Source organism: Phaeoacremonium minimum (assembly GCF_000392275.1).
Source record: "Phaeoacremonium minimum UCRPA7 unplaced genomic scaffold PA7_03_scaffold_413, whole genome shotgun sequence".
NCBI classification, from domain to species: Eukaryota; Fungi; Ascomycota; class Sordariomycetes; order Togniniales; family Togniniaceae; genus Phaeoacremonium; species Phaeoacremonium minimum.
In genome coordinates, this window is record NW_006921315.1 from 285,357 (window position 1) to 301,410 (window position 16,054).

General features: G+C 48.3%; 2 protein-coding genes across 2 annotated transcripts; both read left to right on the top strand.

The window, feature by feature from the left end:
• Positions 1-1,763: 1,763 nt before the first annotated feature.
• UCRPA7_5435 (putative hexose transporter protein) lies at positions 1,764-2,495 on the top strand (the record flags this gene model as incomplete). The annotated part of the gene is made up of 1 exon (XM_007917982.1): positions 1,764-2,495. The coding sequence occupies one exon, from the start codon at positions 1,764-1,766 to the stop codon at positions 2,493-2,495; it is 732 nt and encodes a 243-aa protein (XP_007916173.1).
• A 7,643-nt stretch (positions 2,496-10,138) lies between these two features.
• UCRPA7_5436 (hypothetical protein) lies at positions 10,139-10,882 on the top strand (the record flags this gene model as incomplete). The annotated part of the gene is made up of 1 exon (XM_007917983.1): positions 10,139-10,882. One exon carries the CDS (start codon positions 10,139-10,141, stop codon positions 10,880-10,882), a length of 744 nt encoding a protein of 247 aa, XP_007916174.1.
• Positions 10,883-16,054: the final 5,172 nt, after the last annotated feature.

Below are 16,054 nucleotides of genomic sequence, written 5' to 3' on the forward strand. Positions count from 1 at the left end.
CGGCCCTTCTCTAATAACTGTCCTGTCAATTAAATGGCCACTCAAGGAGCCACTAGACAAGACTTTCAGACAACTGTCACCGATATAGAGGCTGTGAAACTTCCGTCAACGTTCCACGCGTGTAATGTAGGTTATCAGATTCAGAGCACGGCATTCTTAAGCTAGGGCGTGGGCGTTGTTACTCCGACGAGAGGGGCGCGACTTTCAAAGGTCGCTTTTTCGAAGTCTTCTAAGCGGCAAAGTGTTGTCAAGGCGAGGGATTGGTCGCAAAAGACATTAGATAATGAAAGAGTTTAATCCTGTAGGAACGAAAGCCATGGTTGCTACTCCTTTTAAACCTCTTATGGAACTCTCCGGACTCTTCGTGTGGCTAATATAGACCTTTGAGGACATCACCTCTTCGCAAGCTGGACAGATCATGACAGATTCGATCACCGGATTCCGATTCCCCCGAAGCGAGGTAGGTTTTCAATTTATAGGACAGCAATCACTGTTGCCGGGGATGTCGGGGCAGATTAGGAGGATAGGATGAGGCTGATGTCATAACGCGTCGGGCGTCGGGCTAATGATCTTCGGCATACCAATCAAATAATCCGATCACCGGCCGGGGTAGAGTGCGGGGAGCAGAACCTCTTGGGGCGGCCCACGGGGTAGAAAATTATCACTAGCTGCATTAGGCAATGTGCCGGTATATACACCGTGGCCGATACCATTTTTGGGACAGATACAAAAGGCTATGGATACACCAGGCGAAAGTGAACGACCAGAGCGACCAGACAACTCATCGATTGGCAACTCTCACAATGACAAAGCCAATTGTTGACGAAGCACACCTTCCCGGCGTCGACGCGGATGACTTCCAGGGTCTTGTCCTCAACGATGTCATTCCCCACGACCGCAAGCCCTGGTACGCCGATTGGACACTATGGAAACTGAACTTGTTGCTCCTCAGCGGTCTTCTGACACAAACGGCAACGGGTTTCGACGCTAGGTTTGTTGCTCACAGAACTCACGTTCACTTCGATTTCTAATACAAAGATAGTATGTTGAACGGCATGCAGTCGCTGCCTCAATGGCAGGAATTCTTCGGCCAACCAAAGGGCACACGACTTGGTGCCATGACCTTTGGTCCAAACGGTGGCGTTCTCATCTCGATTCTCGTCTCCTCTCAGTTGTGTGACTGGCTCGGCCGTCGTAAGCCAATTTTTGGCGGATCGATTCTGATCATTGTCGGCTCCATCATCCAGACCTGGTCGCATAATTATGGGATGTTTGTCGCGTCTCGCTTCATTATTGGATTCGGCCTAGGAATTGTTTCTACTGCCGCTCCGCCGTTATTGTCTGAAGTCACGTACCCAACACATCGCGGCCGCGTTGTCTCGTTCATGATGGTTTCGTGGCCCCTAGGTGCTATTATTGCTGCCTGGGTTACGTACGGTACATTTCAAATGAATGGATCCTGGGCGTGGCGTCTCCCTAGCTTATTGCAGGCTGTCTTTTCCGTAGCTCAGGCTTCACTGGTTCTGTTCGCGCCTGAATCGCCCCGGTGGTTGATTTACCAGGGTCGCTATAAAGAAGCTAGGGATATTTTGGTTAAGTGGCATGGCTATGGAGACCCTAACTCGAGACTTGCTCGCTTTGAGATGGCCGAGATTTCGGCAACACTCGAGATTGAAAAGATACAGAAACGATCACGATGGGCGGAATGGATCTCGACTAGGGGCAACTGGCATCGATTCTTTCTTGCCCTGTATATCCCCGCGATGTTACAGTGGTCTGGCAATGCTCTCACATCTTACTACCTTTCCAAAGTACTCAACTCGATCAACATCACCGACCACAAAACTCAGCTTCTTCTCAACGCCGGTCTTCAAATCTGGGGGTTCCTATCAGCCGTCATCTTCGCTACTTTAATCGATAAGGTCGGCCGGCGTAAGCTTTTCCTCATCGGTATGTCGGGTATGGGCATCTCATACGTCATTTGGACGATCTGCTCTGCAATCAACCAGGAGACCGGCTTCAAGCATATCGGTTACGCCGGGGCAGTTCTGGCGATGATTTTTGTCTTTTCCTTCTGGTACCATGCCTGTTCGCCAATTGGCGCCACTTATATCATGGAAGTCGTTCCCTATTCACTTCGTGCCAAGGCAGCTATGCTTTACCAACTCACCGGCAACCTGGCAGGCGTCTACAATGCCTTTGCAAACCCGGTAGCTATGGAAGCGATTGCGTGGAAATACTATATTGTGTGGTGCGTTGCGATAGCAATCCATCTTACGCTTATTTATTTCTTCTTCCCCGAAACCAAGGGACGCTCTCTAGAGGAAGTAGCAGAAGTGTTTGATGGGCCGAATGCTGTTGTGGGCACGAACGGATTGAATCAAAAGGGGCTTGACACACATGCCGATGCAGCTGATGCTGCTTACGATCAGGATGACCAGAAGGGTTCAGAATCTTTCACAAAGGGCGCTGTTGTACAGGTGGATCGATCGTAATGTTAGAAGACGTTATTTGTCAAGAACTCGAAGATATCAGTACTTTATGATCTGGTTATCTTTCCAATATACGATCTATTCTCATCTAAATTAGGATTCGGAAGGGGGAAGCATTTATCCTACCGCTTTCGCGACTACACTGCGATGCACCTTGTAGAACTATCACCTCCAATCAAGCCATGTCTTTTGCGGACATGATACGAGATATGTTTTTGTTCATTGTTCACCTACTGGTAATTTATGGCGTAAAACCGTACAACATTCGGACCTTTTCTGCCCCATGCGATGCGGCGTGCCTCGGTTCTCTGATGGGAACTTTGAAACAAACATGAAGCTGATCAATCAACTCAAAGCCATCGCTGATAGAATGAACTACACAACGTCTCAACTAGCACTGACCTGGCTACTTAAACAAGGAGACGATATCATTTCAATCCCTGGGACGAAGAAGACGAAATATCTGGAGGAGAATTGGGCCTCTCTTGGCGTAAAGCTGACTGACGAAGACCACCAAGAAATCAGAAGATTCCTTGAGGGTGCTGAAGTTGCTGGGGGTAGCTACCCTGATGCTTATAAGCACATGGCATTTGTAGACACCAAGGAGGAAGCTTAATTTCTTTAAAGTGAAGCAAATCGAGATTCAGTGCAAGAACATAAAGCTTAAATGAACGATAGTTTTAAAAGAAAGATGCTACATAGAATTAGGAGTCTATTAAGTCTCAGAGCAGTAGTATAGTATTTCCTTGAGAAACAAGGGATTGAACAACAAGGCAGAGACTTATTGACAACTACTCTGCTTTTTGAGCCCAAACAACTCTCTGGCGGTAGTATCCGTGGTAGTTAGGATTCCGTATCTCACGGCGGAAATGGGTCAGATATACCGTGACTTCCTCATTTGTCCAACCTTGAGTCCAAGCTGCAAAGAGCTAGTACCTTCAGCATCGTGTTCGATAATGAGCTGCTGATATCGGCCAATTTCCTTTTGTCTTGGATCTCGTGGCCATCCGCCGAGCGGCGTCTAGTGGAAGTCTAGTCAGCCAAGTAATTAAGCTCGGCCTTGTATGGTACGATATCGTTTGATTGATGATGCGACCGAAGCGGTCGTGCTGTAGTCATCTGGCCCTACAACAGAATCCGTGTTATCATCGCTCACTTCCAAGAGTTTGTCTATTGTCAATCTCAAGCATAATCGAGAGTTACTTGGTAACAGATAACAGCAGCCCAGTGACTAGCTGGGAGGATATTGGCTCCATGGTCTGTTAAACGAGGCCCATCTTCCTCCGCGTCTTGTTTGGTGTGTGGCTGATCAGACATCAGAGAGTTGCGCCTAAGCCATTGAGTTCTAGCTAGCATCAGTTCATTCCCTTGTACAGCTGAAAGGCCAGACCACTCTATATCAAGGCCTCTCACTCTCTCTTGTCATCTCTCTGGTTAGAGTAAAAATTCGGTTCGATGCGGAGAGTGCTGGCCGGCTGTCACCGGACGGATGCAAGTCCTACACATCCGCGTTCTCCACAGTCATACAAGTCTGTGGTCAAGCCTAGTAGCCAAGCCTTATGATTTGCGACGGCCCAGACGGGGATGCTATCCTGGCTCGGAAACCAACATCTTGCAGTCATATCGCAATTCGTACTTCATATGTTGGTTTTGATTACGACACACTATCTCAAGTCGACCAATAGGAGACCAAAACTCAGAGGCTTCCAGACAATGGGTCTCTCTAGACTGCTTAAACGAGATGACCTAATTGAGACTATCGTTTGACGCGCAGCATAGACATTTTTGCCTCTCAACATGAGCTATTTCAATGCAACACACAACCTGCTTAGTCACGTTCACTTAATCAAAGGAGTCGCTTTTATGTTCAAATATGGACTACTACACCCTCGATAATTTTGCTCATATAACTCCGTGGCGTTCTGTCCCAATAAGGAGTGGCCTCGTTTCAAGCTTGATCAATAATCATGCTCGCTAGCTGCTCTGCCATGGCATAAAGCGATGCTTGTGGATGCCCACCCAAAGGCACCGGAATAACGCTTGCATCGGCGACTCTTAGTCCGCTTAGTCCCAGTACTTTGCCTTCGGCATCGACCACCTTGCCCATGGCCGCAGTTCCTCCAGAATGATGATGCTGCATTCCAGTGCAGCGAATCCTTTCCTCAATGACCTCGTCACTATCATCGGCTGTGAGCGGTGTCAAGCCATCGAGACCTTCTCCAAGAGGAGGAGATTCGCATTCGACGATGGGCTTCATTGAGCCGGTTGCTAGCATGGCCTTCAAGGTCTGACGTGTAGCATGTATTAGAGTGTCACGGTCCAATGGGGTGGAGAAGTAGTTTGGTTGGATGCGTGGAGGGTCATTTGGAGAGCTTGACCGGATCGACACTGTGCCGCGAGACGTTGGAAGAAGAAGCATTGTCGAGGTGGCTATGTGAGTACCATCAACCGGGATACCAGGAATACCTGGAGGAACATAGGCGGTCAAGGACTCCCACAGCACTCGTTTCTGCTCTTCTCCCTTGAGTCCATGCTTTGCCGCGATGTCTGATGGGATAGGCTGGCTGACCATCCAGTCCCACGGAAGATATTTGAATAAGGCAGGGTTCTGCCATGCGGCGCTTCCCAGAGCGTATCCGAGAGAGGGTTCTCGTAAACGGAAAGCCAAGTATATTGCAAAGTGATCATGAAGATTCTGGCCTACATGAGGTGATTCATGCACGATGGGAATCTCGTGCTCGTTGAGAGTGTCAGATGGACCGACGCCAGAGAGCATAAGGAGTTGAGGGGTACGGTAAGCGCCGGCGCAGATAATGACCTCCTTTCTCGCTGTAATCTTATGACCGTCCGCCAATTCTACGCCAGTCGCAGTGGTGCCGGAGAAGGTGACTCTGTATACGTTGGTTTGGGTCATGACTTTCACGTCATCGAGTGGATAGGCTTTGTTTGACGGCTGTCGCATTCCTTCATGAGAATTCTCATACATCTCAGCCAGGCCTGCAATAGCACCATTCTTCCTTTGCAGATTCGGAGCGACTCCGAGCTCAAGCCAAGCCTCTTTTACTGGCTCGCGCAAAAGATACTTGCGCTCTCCCGATTCAGAAGCAGATACTGAGATGACATGCATAGGTCCATCGAAACCATGCTCATCGGTGTCAGCTTCAGAATCGTGAAATTGTTCTGGTTTGCGAAGCCAAGGCTTCAGTCCGTCATAACTCCAGCGTCTGTCTCCAGCAATTTCAGCCCATTCGTCATAGTCTGCGGCATCGGCACGTAGCCAGCCACCAAAATTGAGAACGCTTCCTCCGCCCAAAACCTTGCCAGAGTTTATGCTGTGCACTCGATTGACTGTGTTCGCGACAGGTTCGCTCTGATACGCATAATCAAGTTCGCCGCCAAGAAGCGATAGACCGCTTAGAAATCCAGCGGCGGCGGGATTGTCGGAGGCATCGGGTCCTGCCTCCAGCAAGATAACCTCAGGGCGTTTGATGCTCCGACTAAGACGCGATGCTACGGTGCACCCTGTGAGGCCACCCCCAACAACAACGTAGTCTGCGGCTAAGTCAGTCATGTTTTTAGGCCGTTTTCTAGGCACCACGACAAATGTAAAAAGTTGTGAGGTGAAGAGAAGAAGGAACAGAGAAATGAGAGGATTAACAGCTGCTTACCGCGTACTCGGCTATGTCAGCTTAGCTGAATCCTTCGAAAAAGCGCGGAAATGTGGCACATGTGGCACGAGCTAGTGACAGCGATTCAACGTCAGTACGAGAGTATTAATTAAGCCAAGTTGGGTGTGGATTTGAAACCCAATGATATAATGCTATCGTAAGTAGTGTACTACATTTGCGCTGTATGGATGGAGCTCAACGTACATCGCCTAACCGGACGCCATTGCCAGACTATGAAGCAGAAGTGATCCTGCGCCGAGGCAATAGATGTGCTCTAGTCTACTTTCTTCTTTGACATCGTCGATGTCGTCAATTTCTAGAAGACAGAAGCCTTTTTGTTTGTAATGTCGGGTATCTATACACCAGAAGCAGCACCCGCTAAGACTTTATACCTGCTTAGTTCCGTCGTAGCATCCGAGGAGTCAACAGAGTTCTGTAACGCAGAACGATATGGCATCGCTGCTGGAGATAGCACCCGGTCTAAGAACTTATGTCTCAGAGTGCCGACGCCATGGTGATGTGAGAGGGAACCGCCACATACCAATATCTCAGTCCTCGCCACCTTTTCGAGGGTCATATATGCCTTGACAGGGTCTTTAACACCTTCAACAAAGATTGTCAAGTAGAAATAGACCGTGACGCCTGTATCATACACTTGACTAATGCGTGAGCTGAAAAATGGAGCGCCAGGCAATGCTAAAGCTGTGTGCTCCTTCAGAATACGCTCTTTGATACGTCGGCATAGCTCACTCGCTGTACTCTAGGAACAAGACGTCTCGAAGGACTCGGCCAAGATATTGAGAGTCATAGCGAAGTCGTGGATATACGCGATAGCGAACGTTATCTCGTAGCCCCGTTTTCCGTTTCCCGCGCCTGCTTTCAATCCAGCGTGCCTCTGACCTGTTTTTTTGGTCCCTTCGAAGACAAGTGTTCAAGCCACCATATTCTCAGGATCGAATGACCTAACATGCATGACATATGCCTTTTCCAGTGCGCTTTTGATAGCCCGTAGCCCTATGGAACAAGGCTTGAGGGCCATGCTGAACTGGATCAGATCGTAGGACCCAAGACCGCAAGTCGAGATCTATTGACTCCCTAGGGGGCGTGGCATCACTAGACCGGGAGAGTACGCCGCAATGTCTTCAATGTTGCCGTATCGATTTTCCTTCATACCGCTCGCTTTACTCGCAATCCAGCCGCCCAATGTGGAAAACTCCACACTGTCTGACTCATAACCTAGCATCATGCCATGGTCGGCCAAGGTCACATTAATATGTCGGCCAACTACACCGGCCTCTATGCGTGCGAGTCTGTTCTTCTTGTCGATCCAAACAACTCGATTCATGCGCTGCATGCTTACAGCTGCTATCGCTCGCTCCTCGTCATCAGGACAGCTGAGAGCTTGGCTAACATTCGTGCCGCCGCCATAGGGTATGAGGCAAACGTTAGCTGCTCATGCTGCATCCACGATAGCTCTCATTTGTTGCACATCAGACGGATAAAGAACGATGTCGGGTATGCATTTTACACGAACGAGGTCGTAGTTTATCTGATAGGCGTCTTGAAGTGAATGTCCATGGCTGTGGTGTAGTCGTTGTAGAGGATCAAGAGAGATCTAGGCTGCCCCCATAAAGGCTTTGATTTTCTCCAGGAAATGACTGTTTTCTCGCGTATACGGTAATGCGACCTGCGCGGGCGATTTCGGTGGCTGCTGAACTTTCGCAATATTGACCTTCGTCAAATCACTTATCCAGAATAAGAGGCCTGGAAGCTTTTGTCCGCTGGTTGCATACCGATCACCTGCTATCTCGACTTCGCCATTCTCGGTGACCCGATACGTCGTATCTTTAAACCCCCAGGCATTCCGGCTTTCTTCTCCATCATAACGGCTCTGATCACGTGGAAGTATGTTTCTCGTTCCAATACAGGCCTCGAGTGTATCGCCCTTAGATGTCTGGCTATCGTACGCTTCGTTGCCAAGTTCTGGTGCCATCATGATTGAATTGATGGCGATGAAATTCCGTGTCACATAAGAGACGGCAAGTCTCTTCATACAAAAGGGCCTTTCACAGGAAGAGCCAAGTCGCCGATTTCGAAGTGCCGCAACCCCCCACGATAAACCCTCTCACCGCAACACTCCGATCAGTTAGCCGGTCATGTACAGTACATCATTCAGCACAGTGGCTCGTATTCACAGGGCTAATGATGCAGCTTGCATGCTCGTGTTTTAACCAATACTAACAGTTACAGCTGCAACATTCCGTTAAATACTGGCGATCTCAGCCCTGTCGGGTTGAAATGCAACCAGAAATATTAAGTGCTTTACTGGTATATTAATCCCCAATATAATTGGCAACTCTATCAACATGCCCTTGTCTTCCGGTCCCATCTTTGCGCGTAGACTGTTTGACATTAGCTGGATTTCGATTACTCGTGGCGTTACTGCAGTAGCCTCCATCATGTATCGGAAAAAGCTACTGCTGACAAGTTTGACGGCTTATGGGCATTATCATAACTTTCCCCACTTTCTCGGTTTGGTTTCTCGGTTTGATATGCTCTAAGTTAGCTCTATTATTCTAAAGTCTTTGTTTAACCGATCCTTCGCCGCAAATTAATCTCAAGAAAGCCTATTAGGCATTCAAAGGTGATACTCTAAACCGACAGCCATCCGCTCCTACATCGAAATCACACGGACTCTATTTTGGATACCCAGGTGTCCAGGACTTATCTTTCATGTAGTTAGCTTGTCGATCATGTCTATCAGTACCAAAGAGCGGCTGGCGCTCGCAGCCAGACCCACATGAACCAGCTGTGGCTCCGAACTCGACTAGGCCAGACGTATCTCGTTCACCAAGTGCAATGATCCTATGACACATTCATTGTTACCACCATCGCTCGTGAATAATGGGGTTCTAGGTCATCATTTCGTCCTTCATGGCTTATAAAGTGGCTGGCTATACTGACTCTAGTGAGAAGTACGAGATAAAACTGCGGCTCGGGCCGTGCCAAAATCGCACAACCTAGAGATCTTCTAAGCTTGTGGCTGGCTGATGACGGCCGCCCACGTAAGGGGTTACATGAGACACTGGCCGGACCATAAGTTGGCCGGGTACAATGTTCTTTTGCATGACGATTGATAATTGGTGTACGCCACAGTATCGATTAACACGGCGAGCCTCGCCTAAATTTAATCGCAGTCCACGTTACCTTCAGTTGACCTCTCAATACCTATCCTTTGTCGCCTTAAATCGCTCACCCAGTGGTTTACAGCCAACGATGGCTTACGGCATCATGGGCCTAGTATACGAGACTACATAACCGTGAGACTATACTACTAGTTAGTCGACATGTCTTGCTTAGGCTGAAACAAAATTACACACCAAGGACGGGTTTCGTTCCAGACTGCGAATAGTGGCTAGCTGGACAACCCGAGAATAGAGAAACAACCTCCATATTTGTGGTGCATGAATACCTACCAACACACGCCTTTGATCATCTCCGTAGGTCTGTGGGCTTCTATAGTTTATACGCCATTCTTCAAGAATATTTCGTGACCGCACCACACATAGAATGAAGTAAAGTACCTTTCGAGGTTACCAAAGGGCAATTGCGTCTAGAAGACTCAAGGGATTGACCAAATACAGATGGTAGCCCGGCAGCGGAGAGACAGTGTAGGTCCGTGGCTGGCTGCAAAAGAGCGATCCAACTGCGCTCTGCTTCTCCCTCACATCAGTGATCCAGCGGAAACCAGTCATCTCAGACACATAATATCGCGTCATACTCTTTTAAGAGATCAGCTTATGGAGATATCTTGTTCTCCTAGAGAGCATCGTCATCGAAGGGGGCCTCGCTTTCATTTCGTTTCCCTGGATTATCTATAAATGCCCTCAGTTCCTGCACCCGTTCTACTCGGACTCAGCAATCAATCATCTACCCTCACTTCCTCCATCTACCTAGATTGCTTCACGACTCTGAACAATGGCTTCTCTTATTCCCATTCCTGCCTCGGGGCTCTCAGTCTCCTATCACGGGTTAGGCCGCAAGCTCTTGCTCAGAGCCGAGGGCGACATCCCAGCTTATTTTATTACCCCGTTCTTTCAGCAAGAACTCTCGGAGGGCTGTTTGCGCTTTGCCCTCAAAGCCTACAATGGTGTTGCAATACCAGAATCACCCCCACAGCATATCAACATCACCTATGAATTACCTATTCATCTTCCCATCCGAGGCTTCAACAACAGGACCGTCCTGATCGACACGTCTTTGGGCACTTTCGAAAAGAAAATTGAATACATCGAGTGGCCAGAGCCTCCTAGTGACGTGGAGCTGGTCGCTGCGGCCACGAGTGATAGTGCCGCTCCCATTGGCAGCCTAGACAGAAATGATGTCACGGTCATCACTGTGCTACCACCTATAGAAGTCTACCTCCCAGGGGAGGGCACGCTATCTATGACTTCCCTAATCCCTAAGGAGCGAAACTCGAGGCTGGACATTGAGTTCAATCCAGACTTCGTTAGGGTGATCAACGTGGGCATTAGCCAGGGTTACATCAATTGGATTGTCAACTGGGCCAAGGTTCTAACCGTTGAGGATAACCTACAGATTTTCAACGTTATCACTACGACTAAGGCTGAGGTTTGGCCCGCCATTTACCCTCCGTATCCGAATATCTCCAAGGTCATTCAGCCCTATATCATCCGTGTTTGGCCTCCGCTCAACAAATAGACAATACAAGGGCCTGTTCCGTATACGAATAATCCTCTCTTTTGCTTCAGAAGTTTCTTTTAGGAAAGATTAGTTTGAAATAATGGGCTGTTCCTGAGATACCAAACTGAGCTATCTTCGCCCTATCCAATTGCTTGATAAATACTTCTCGTAAATTCGGACCGTGATCAGAGACCAATCTTGACGTGTTCCAAGGGTTGGGTGAATCTTTATCGTAGTATTTGATGAGAGACGTTATGCTAGCATCTATCTGAGGACAGGAGGCAGTCACAAAATCAAAACAATATTGATATTAACAAGATCTTCCTGATTACATATATCAATAACAAGAAGGACGCTCTTTGTCTATTCAGTGAAGCATAAATATCAGTACTATTTGACAGAGAAGACGAAAGTGACGCTGGAAAGTCGATGGAAAAAGGGGGTATGCGCAACGAGGACTGAAATTTACAGACCGCATTTGATACGTCTCTTCCGGCAAGTATGACGATACCCACTTGTTGAGGGCCGGCCCATTGCCATATAGAGTGATGAGTATGCAGTCCAGCTCGATATCAAGGCTCAAGGCACTGTTACCAAAATATCAAGAGAAAGAGGAGCCCAACATTCCAAGTGATCGGAGACAGCTGTCGATGAAAGTCATGTTGGTTTCAAACCCAATAGCCCTCGAAGATGAATCAATAGCTGCTGACACAGTAATTAAGACGGTACCTGCGTGCAACATCATTACTATTGTTGCTTTGTGTCTGCGTACGTTTTCTTTGGCTCTCCTTTGCTATGCACTCCATCAATAAAGGGTTGATCAGCAAGGGGAAATTTGCCTCTGTAAGTCCAGATGGTTTTTGTTCGCTGGGACAATCTGTCAGGTCTCCAGGAGAGAGGTACAGACGGATAATGTCTGGTGATTGGTAAGATCTGGCTAGTTGTTCCCAGATTCTTGGAATCGAGGGGTGTGCCAGCCGGGCAGGGATCATTCGCGTGGCCGAAAATATGACAGGTATCGCGGATTTTCAGGAAGACCACACCGTAATTGGATACATCCTTGTCCATGTCTTGACAGACAGGCCTGTCAGGCTCCCGCTCCCTGTAACTGCCCCCGCCATGCATTATCCAATAAGCTGCGATTATAACTCACAATTGCGCGTTGTTTTTGCTCTCTTCGGGTTGTCTAACGGGCTCTACTCGCCCGAAGTTACCGACAGACATAGTCGAGGACGGCAGCAAGGGAGACAAGCGTTGCGGAAACGGCCGCAACCGCGGGGACTTGGGGTAATCGGCCAGTGCCGACATGCTGTAATGGACACAACTCTCAAAGTTAATGGCCCGACCACTCCGGAGATGTAATTTAGACGAATATGATAGAGCAGTATCTAACCTCGGCAGACCAGCAGTTTGCCTTGCATTCCATCAGTCCATACGGTGCAGATCAGACACTGCTTGTCGCCGTTCCTCCTCAGAAAGTAGTCCATCTTTCTGTCGGTCCTTTTCTTGAAACTCTATTTGGTGAATGCTCCGCCGAGTAGTGGCAATGGAGGCGGGGATTAGAGTCCGTCTGCTCCAAATCGCCCGTATGCGAGACCTCGGCGTTGATGAAATACCATGTACGGCGTAAGATCCCCGTTCCCGACAGTAGTCACATGCACGCCCGTTTTGTCGGGACAAGTTCCCACGAGGCTTCCCAACTCTTGTAGAGCTAATTTTGCCTGGAATCATGCCGCTCGTCCAGGGGTTGGCGACATTTGCAACTCAGGGCTGGATCAGGTAAGCTGTCTACGCCCAACTCATCTCATCGCTTCGGTACAAGGGTTTTTTCATCAACAGGAAACGATGAAAGCGTACCTGATCAACGAGGCGAGAGTTACATGTGCATCGACGTCACCCAGTTTCTATTGGAATGGCAATTTGCGCCTCCTAGCACAATGCTGCACGACCTGTAGCCGTTCGATTAAGAGAATAGACAGATCCACGTGTTGTATGCATAACCTGCATTTATCGACTACGGGTACGCAGATTGTTTCGCGGCCTTCCGCTGTGAATGGTGAAGATGCGGCTCTAAATTCGCCATGCTACCGTAGGTGAGATCAACGGGAGTGTGTGCCGGCTCTTGGAAGAGCCCCTGGATTGTCGGGCAATCGCATCAACCAACCCGAGGGCGGAATTGAAGTGATACCAAGGATACAGGGCTTACAGCACTGATGTGTCGGCACCCCCGAATGAACCCACACCGGTGGCTCGGAGGCATTTTGTCTAGCTCGGCTATCTAGTGTAAGCGTCGCGGTCCCCCACCACGGATGCTGATCCACCTTCATCTCAGCATTAAGCTGCAATTAATCAAATAATGAATTCAAGCGTTGGAGGTACACGAAACGTCACCGATACGTCAAACAGCCGCTCACCTTACTGGCCAATTCGGAGCGTCTTCCAGAACACTCGGGACATGGCCTAAACAGCCTATTGCAGACATTGCAGACATGGCCGCCTCGTTCACTGTCCAACAAATGCTGTCGCCATCATGTATAGGAGATTGACAAGCCTGGTTTATTATCGCAGACTTCACTAGTAATTGCAGGTACCGCTTCGCTGGTTGGAAAGCGATTCCTAGGTAGGTCAGCTTGACCAGGACCGGAATTTGAGACGCACGCTCAAAGTTCACCGGAGACATCACATCCGATCTTGGTCAGCGCCACAACCATGCAGCTAGAATCCCTCTTGCCAGACTCTGCCTTGCCTGGCATAAACAGCCATCTAAGACATCGTAAGGTTCGTCCTTGCCTCTTGCTGACTAGTGAACTTGGGTATTGTACCTCTTGCCGGTCTCCGTTTGTGGAGGTTTGATACCTACTCCACTTTCAAGGTAAACGCAGATCATCCGGGAACCCCGGAAGGGAGCTGATCCAGTCTACCATCTCCGATCTCTGGGGCCTTGGCTTTTACAAATCTTGAATACGTCCTACAAAAGGGCCAGGTTTGATCGTTATTTCCCCGCTCACATCTCAACTGCAATGACGATGAGATATGAAACCATTTTGTTCGTCAACGTATCTTGCTTTCTGCGTTTTCCTATTTGTAGACTCACGTCCGGACTCTCAAATTGTGAAGCTCGCAGACTTCATCTAGTATCCACAAATCTCTACGAGTTACCACAGATTGGTAGAAATGTATTATACTAATTCCTTGAATCCAAAGAGAAGCCTCCCGAGCTTTCGAGCTACGACCGCTAGCCCACGAAATGGAAGATGATATGCGGTTCCTTGCAAGCTGTAGGTCCTGGCAACTTGGGAGCTTTAAAACCTGAATAAAGTGTGGTCAACAGCATCGTGAGAAACACACGTCTGGATATCTCGACCTTGTCATTTTTTCCAAGCCTACTCAGTAGCATTTGTTCTTCCCAGTCTAATAGCCTTGCAGAAGATCTGACACAAACCCCGTGAAATACAATTCTCCATCTCATCGCTTTTATCCTACCTGGCAGTCCCGATCCCTGACACTTCATCGTCATCTTAATACCAAGAAGGCCCTATAATTAAGCCGATCAAGGGTGTTATTTCTCATTGATAAATTTCAACACGGGTGTCTAGTGAAATATGTATCAGCAGTTATCCCACGAACACGTTCAAACTTCCATGAGACTCCATGCTTTTAAGGTCAGTCTATTCATTGTTCCAAGATCATCAGCCTTGGTAACCAAGTTGGGTCATGCTAGCGCCAAGCTCATCTGTGAGCTATCTAGAAGAGTAGAGAAGCAACAGACAGGAATCTGCGGCATAGGCTTGTAACATGCCTTGTTCAACTTAACACAGCTGAACAAATTAATTAACCGGCTAGACTATTGACGCAATGCCCATCGTACCCCTCGATTGCTCAGGGTCCGTCTGTGACAGCTGACTCTTTCCTGAAACGTACCGCCTCCTCAGCCATGTACAATGTACAGATCAGACCGAAACTCAGCTAGGGTTCTTGAAGAGAAGCAGGGAATGTAATACAGTCCATTTGTGGTAATTTAAGACATAAAGTAATCTCTCCTGGGATCTTGCGTGCTGGGTAGGTAAACAAAATAAACCATGGCACAGGTACGAGACAAGAATCTACTTGGGTCTAGATCTTAGTTAGGCACAGCACCGGAGAATAATTCAACATCGAACGGTTCCGCAAGAGAAGGCGCACAGACTAGCGATGTTAATCTTCCGGAAATATGTGGCCAATTTTGCCCTCCACTCGCTTGCCCGATAACGGAGCTAGCGCCCAAATTCGGGGAAAAGGATCGATTGGAGGGCAAATTAAGTTTGCTAGCCAATGATACGTCTTTCAGCGCCTCTTGTAGTTGGACTTGCTTTTCCTCGAGGATGATCGCCGTTTCTAGACACTTTCCCGAGAACAGGTATTATCCTTGATTGTGCGAGGATGTCGTCCCATAATTATGGCGTTGCATTCGTTGACGCCTTCACATGCTCCCTGCAAGTCGTATTTCCGTAGCCTCATCAGCACCTAGCCCTATGGTTACGTAACACCGCTGTGAAAGCTTTATCCCTTCGCTTCTTATCTAGACCATATATATCCGCTGCGAGCTTAGATGTCAATATTGAATCTTGATTACTCTCTTGTGTGCAAGGCACCAATGCCTGAGTCATGATCCTACGGGGTCTCCGAGCTCTTCATAAATCCAGGTGCTACCAAACACTCCATATATCATGTCTAGGAGCATAGGTCAGGAGATAATCCATTCAACCTGCAATTTGCCAGCGTCTTCACATTCTCAATATATTCAGACGAGCGTATCCCAGATGTCGCCAGGATGCGCCTTTATCGATGGCTCTCATCCCCCTCCAGATCCATTTTACGAACAATTACAACAATCTACGTGGTTCAACAACTGCCATTTTGGTAAGTGCTTATAGTGATAAAATTAGGTAGATTCCTAATGCTCGCAGAATCCACATTATCTGAGCATCATCTTTCCGTACGAGACGACAGCGAACGTGTCCTATTTACGTCACCATACGAGGATGCTTCTCAGATCCATCAGTCTCAAGGCCGGCAAAAGGCCTTGCTTATCGGTATCAACTACTTTCGTCAGCGTGGAGAGCTCAATGACTGCGTCAACAATGCTCACAGTATATCGCAATACCTTATTGAGCATTTCCAGTATCAACGCGAAGACATGGTCATTCTTAC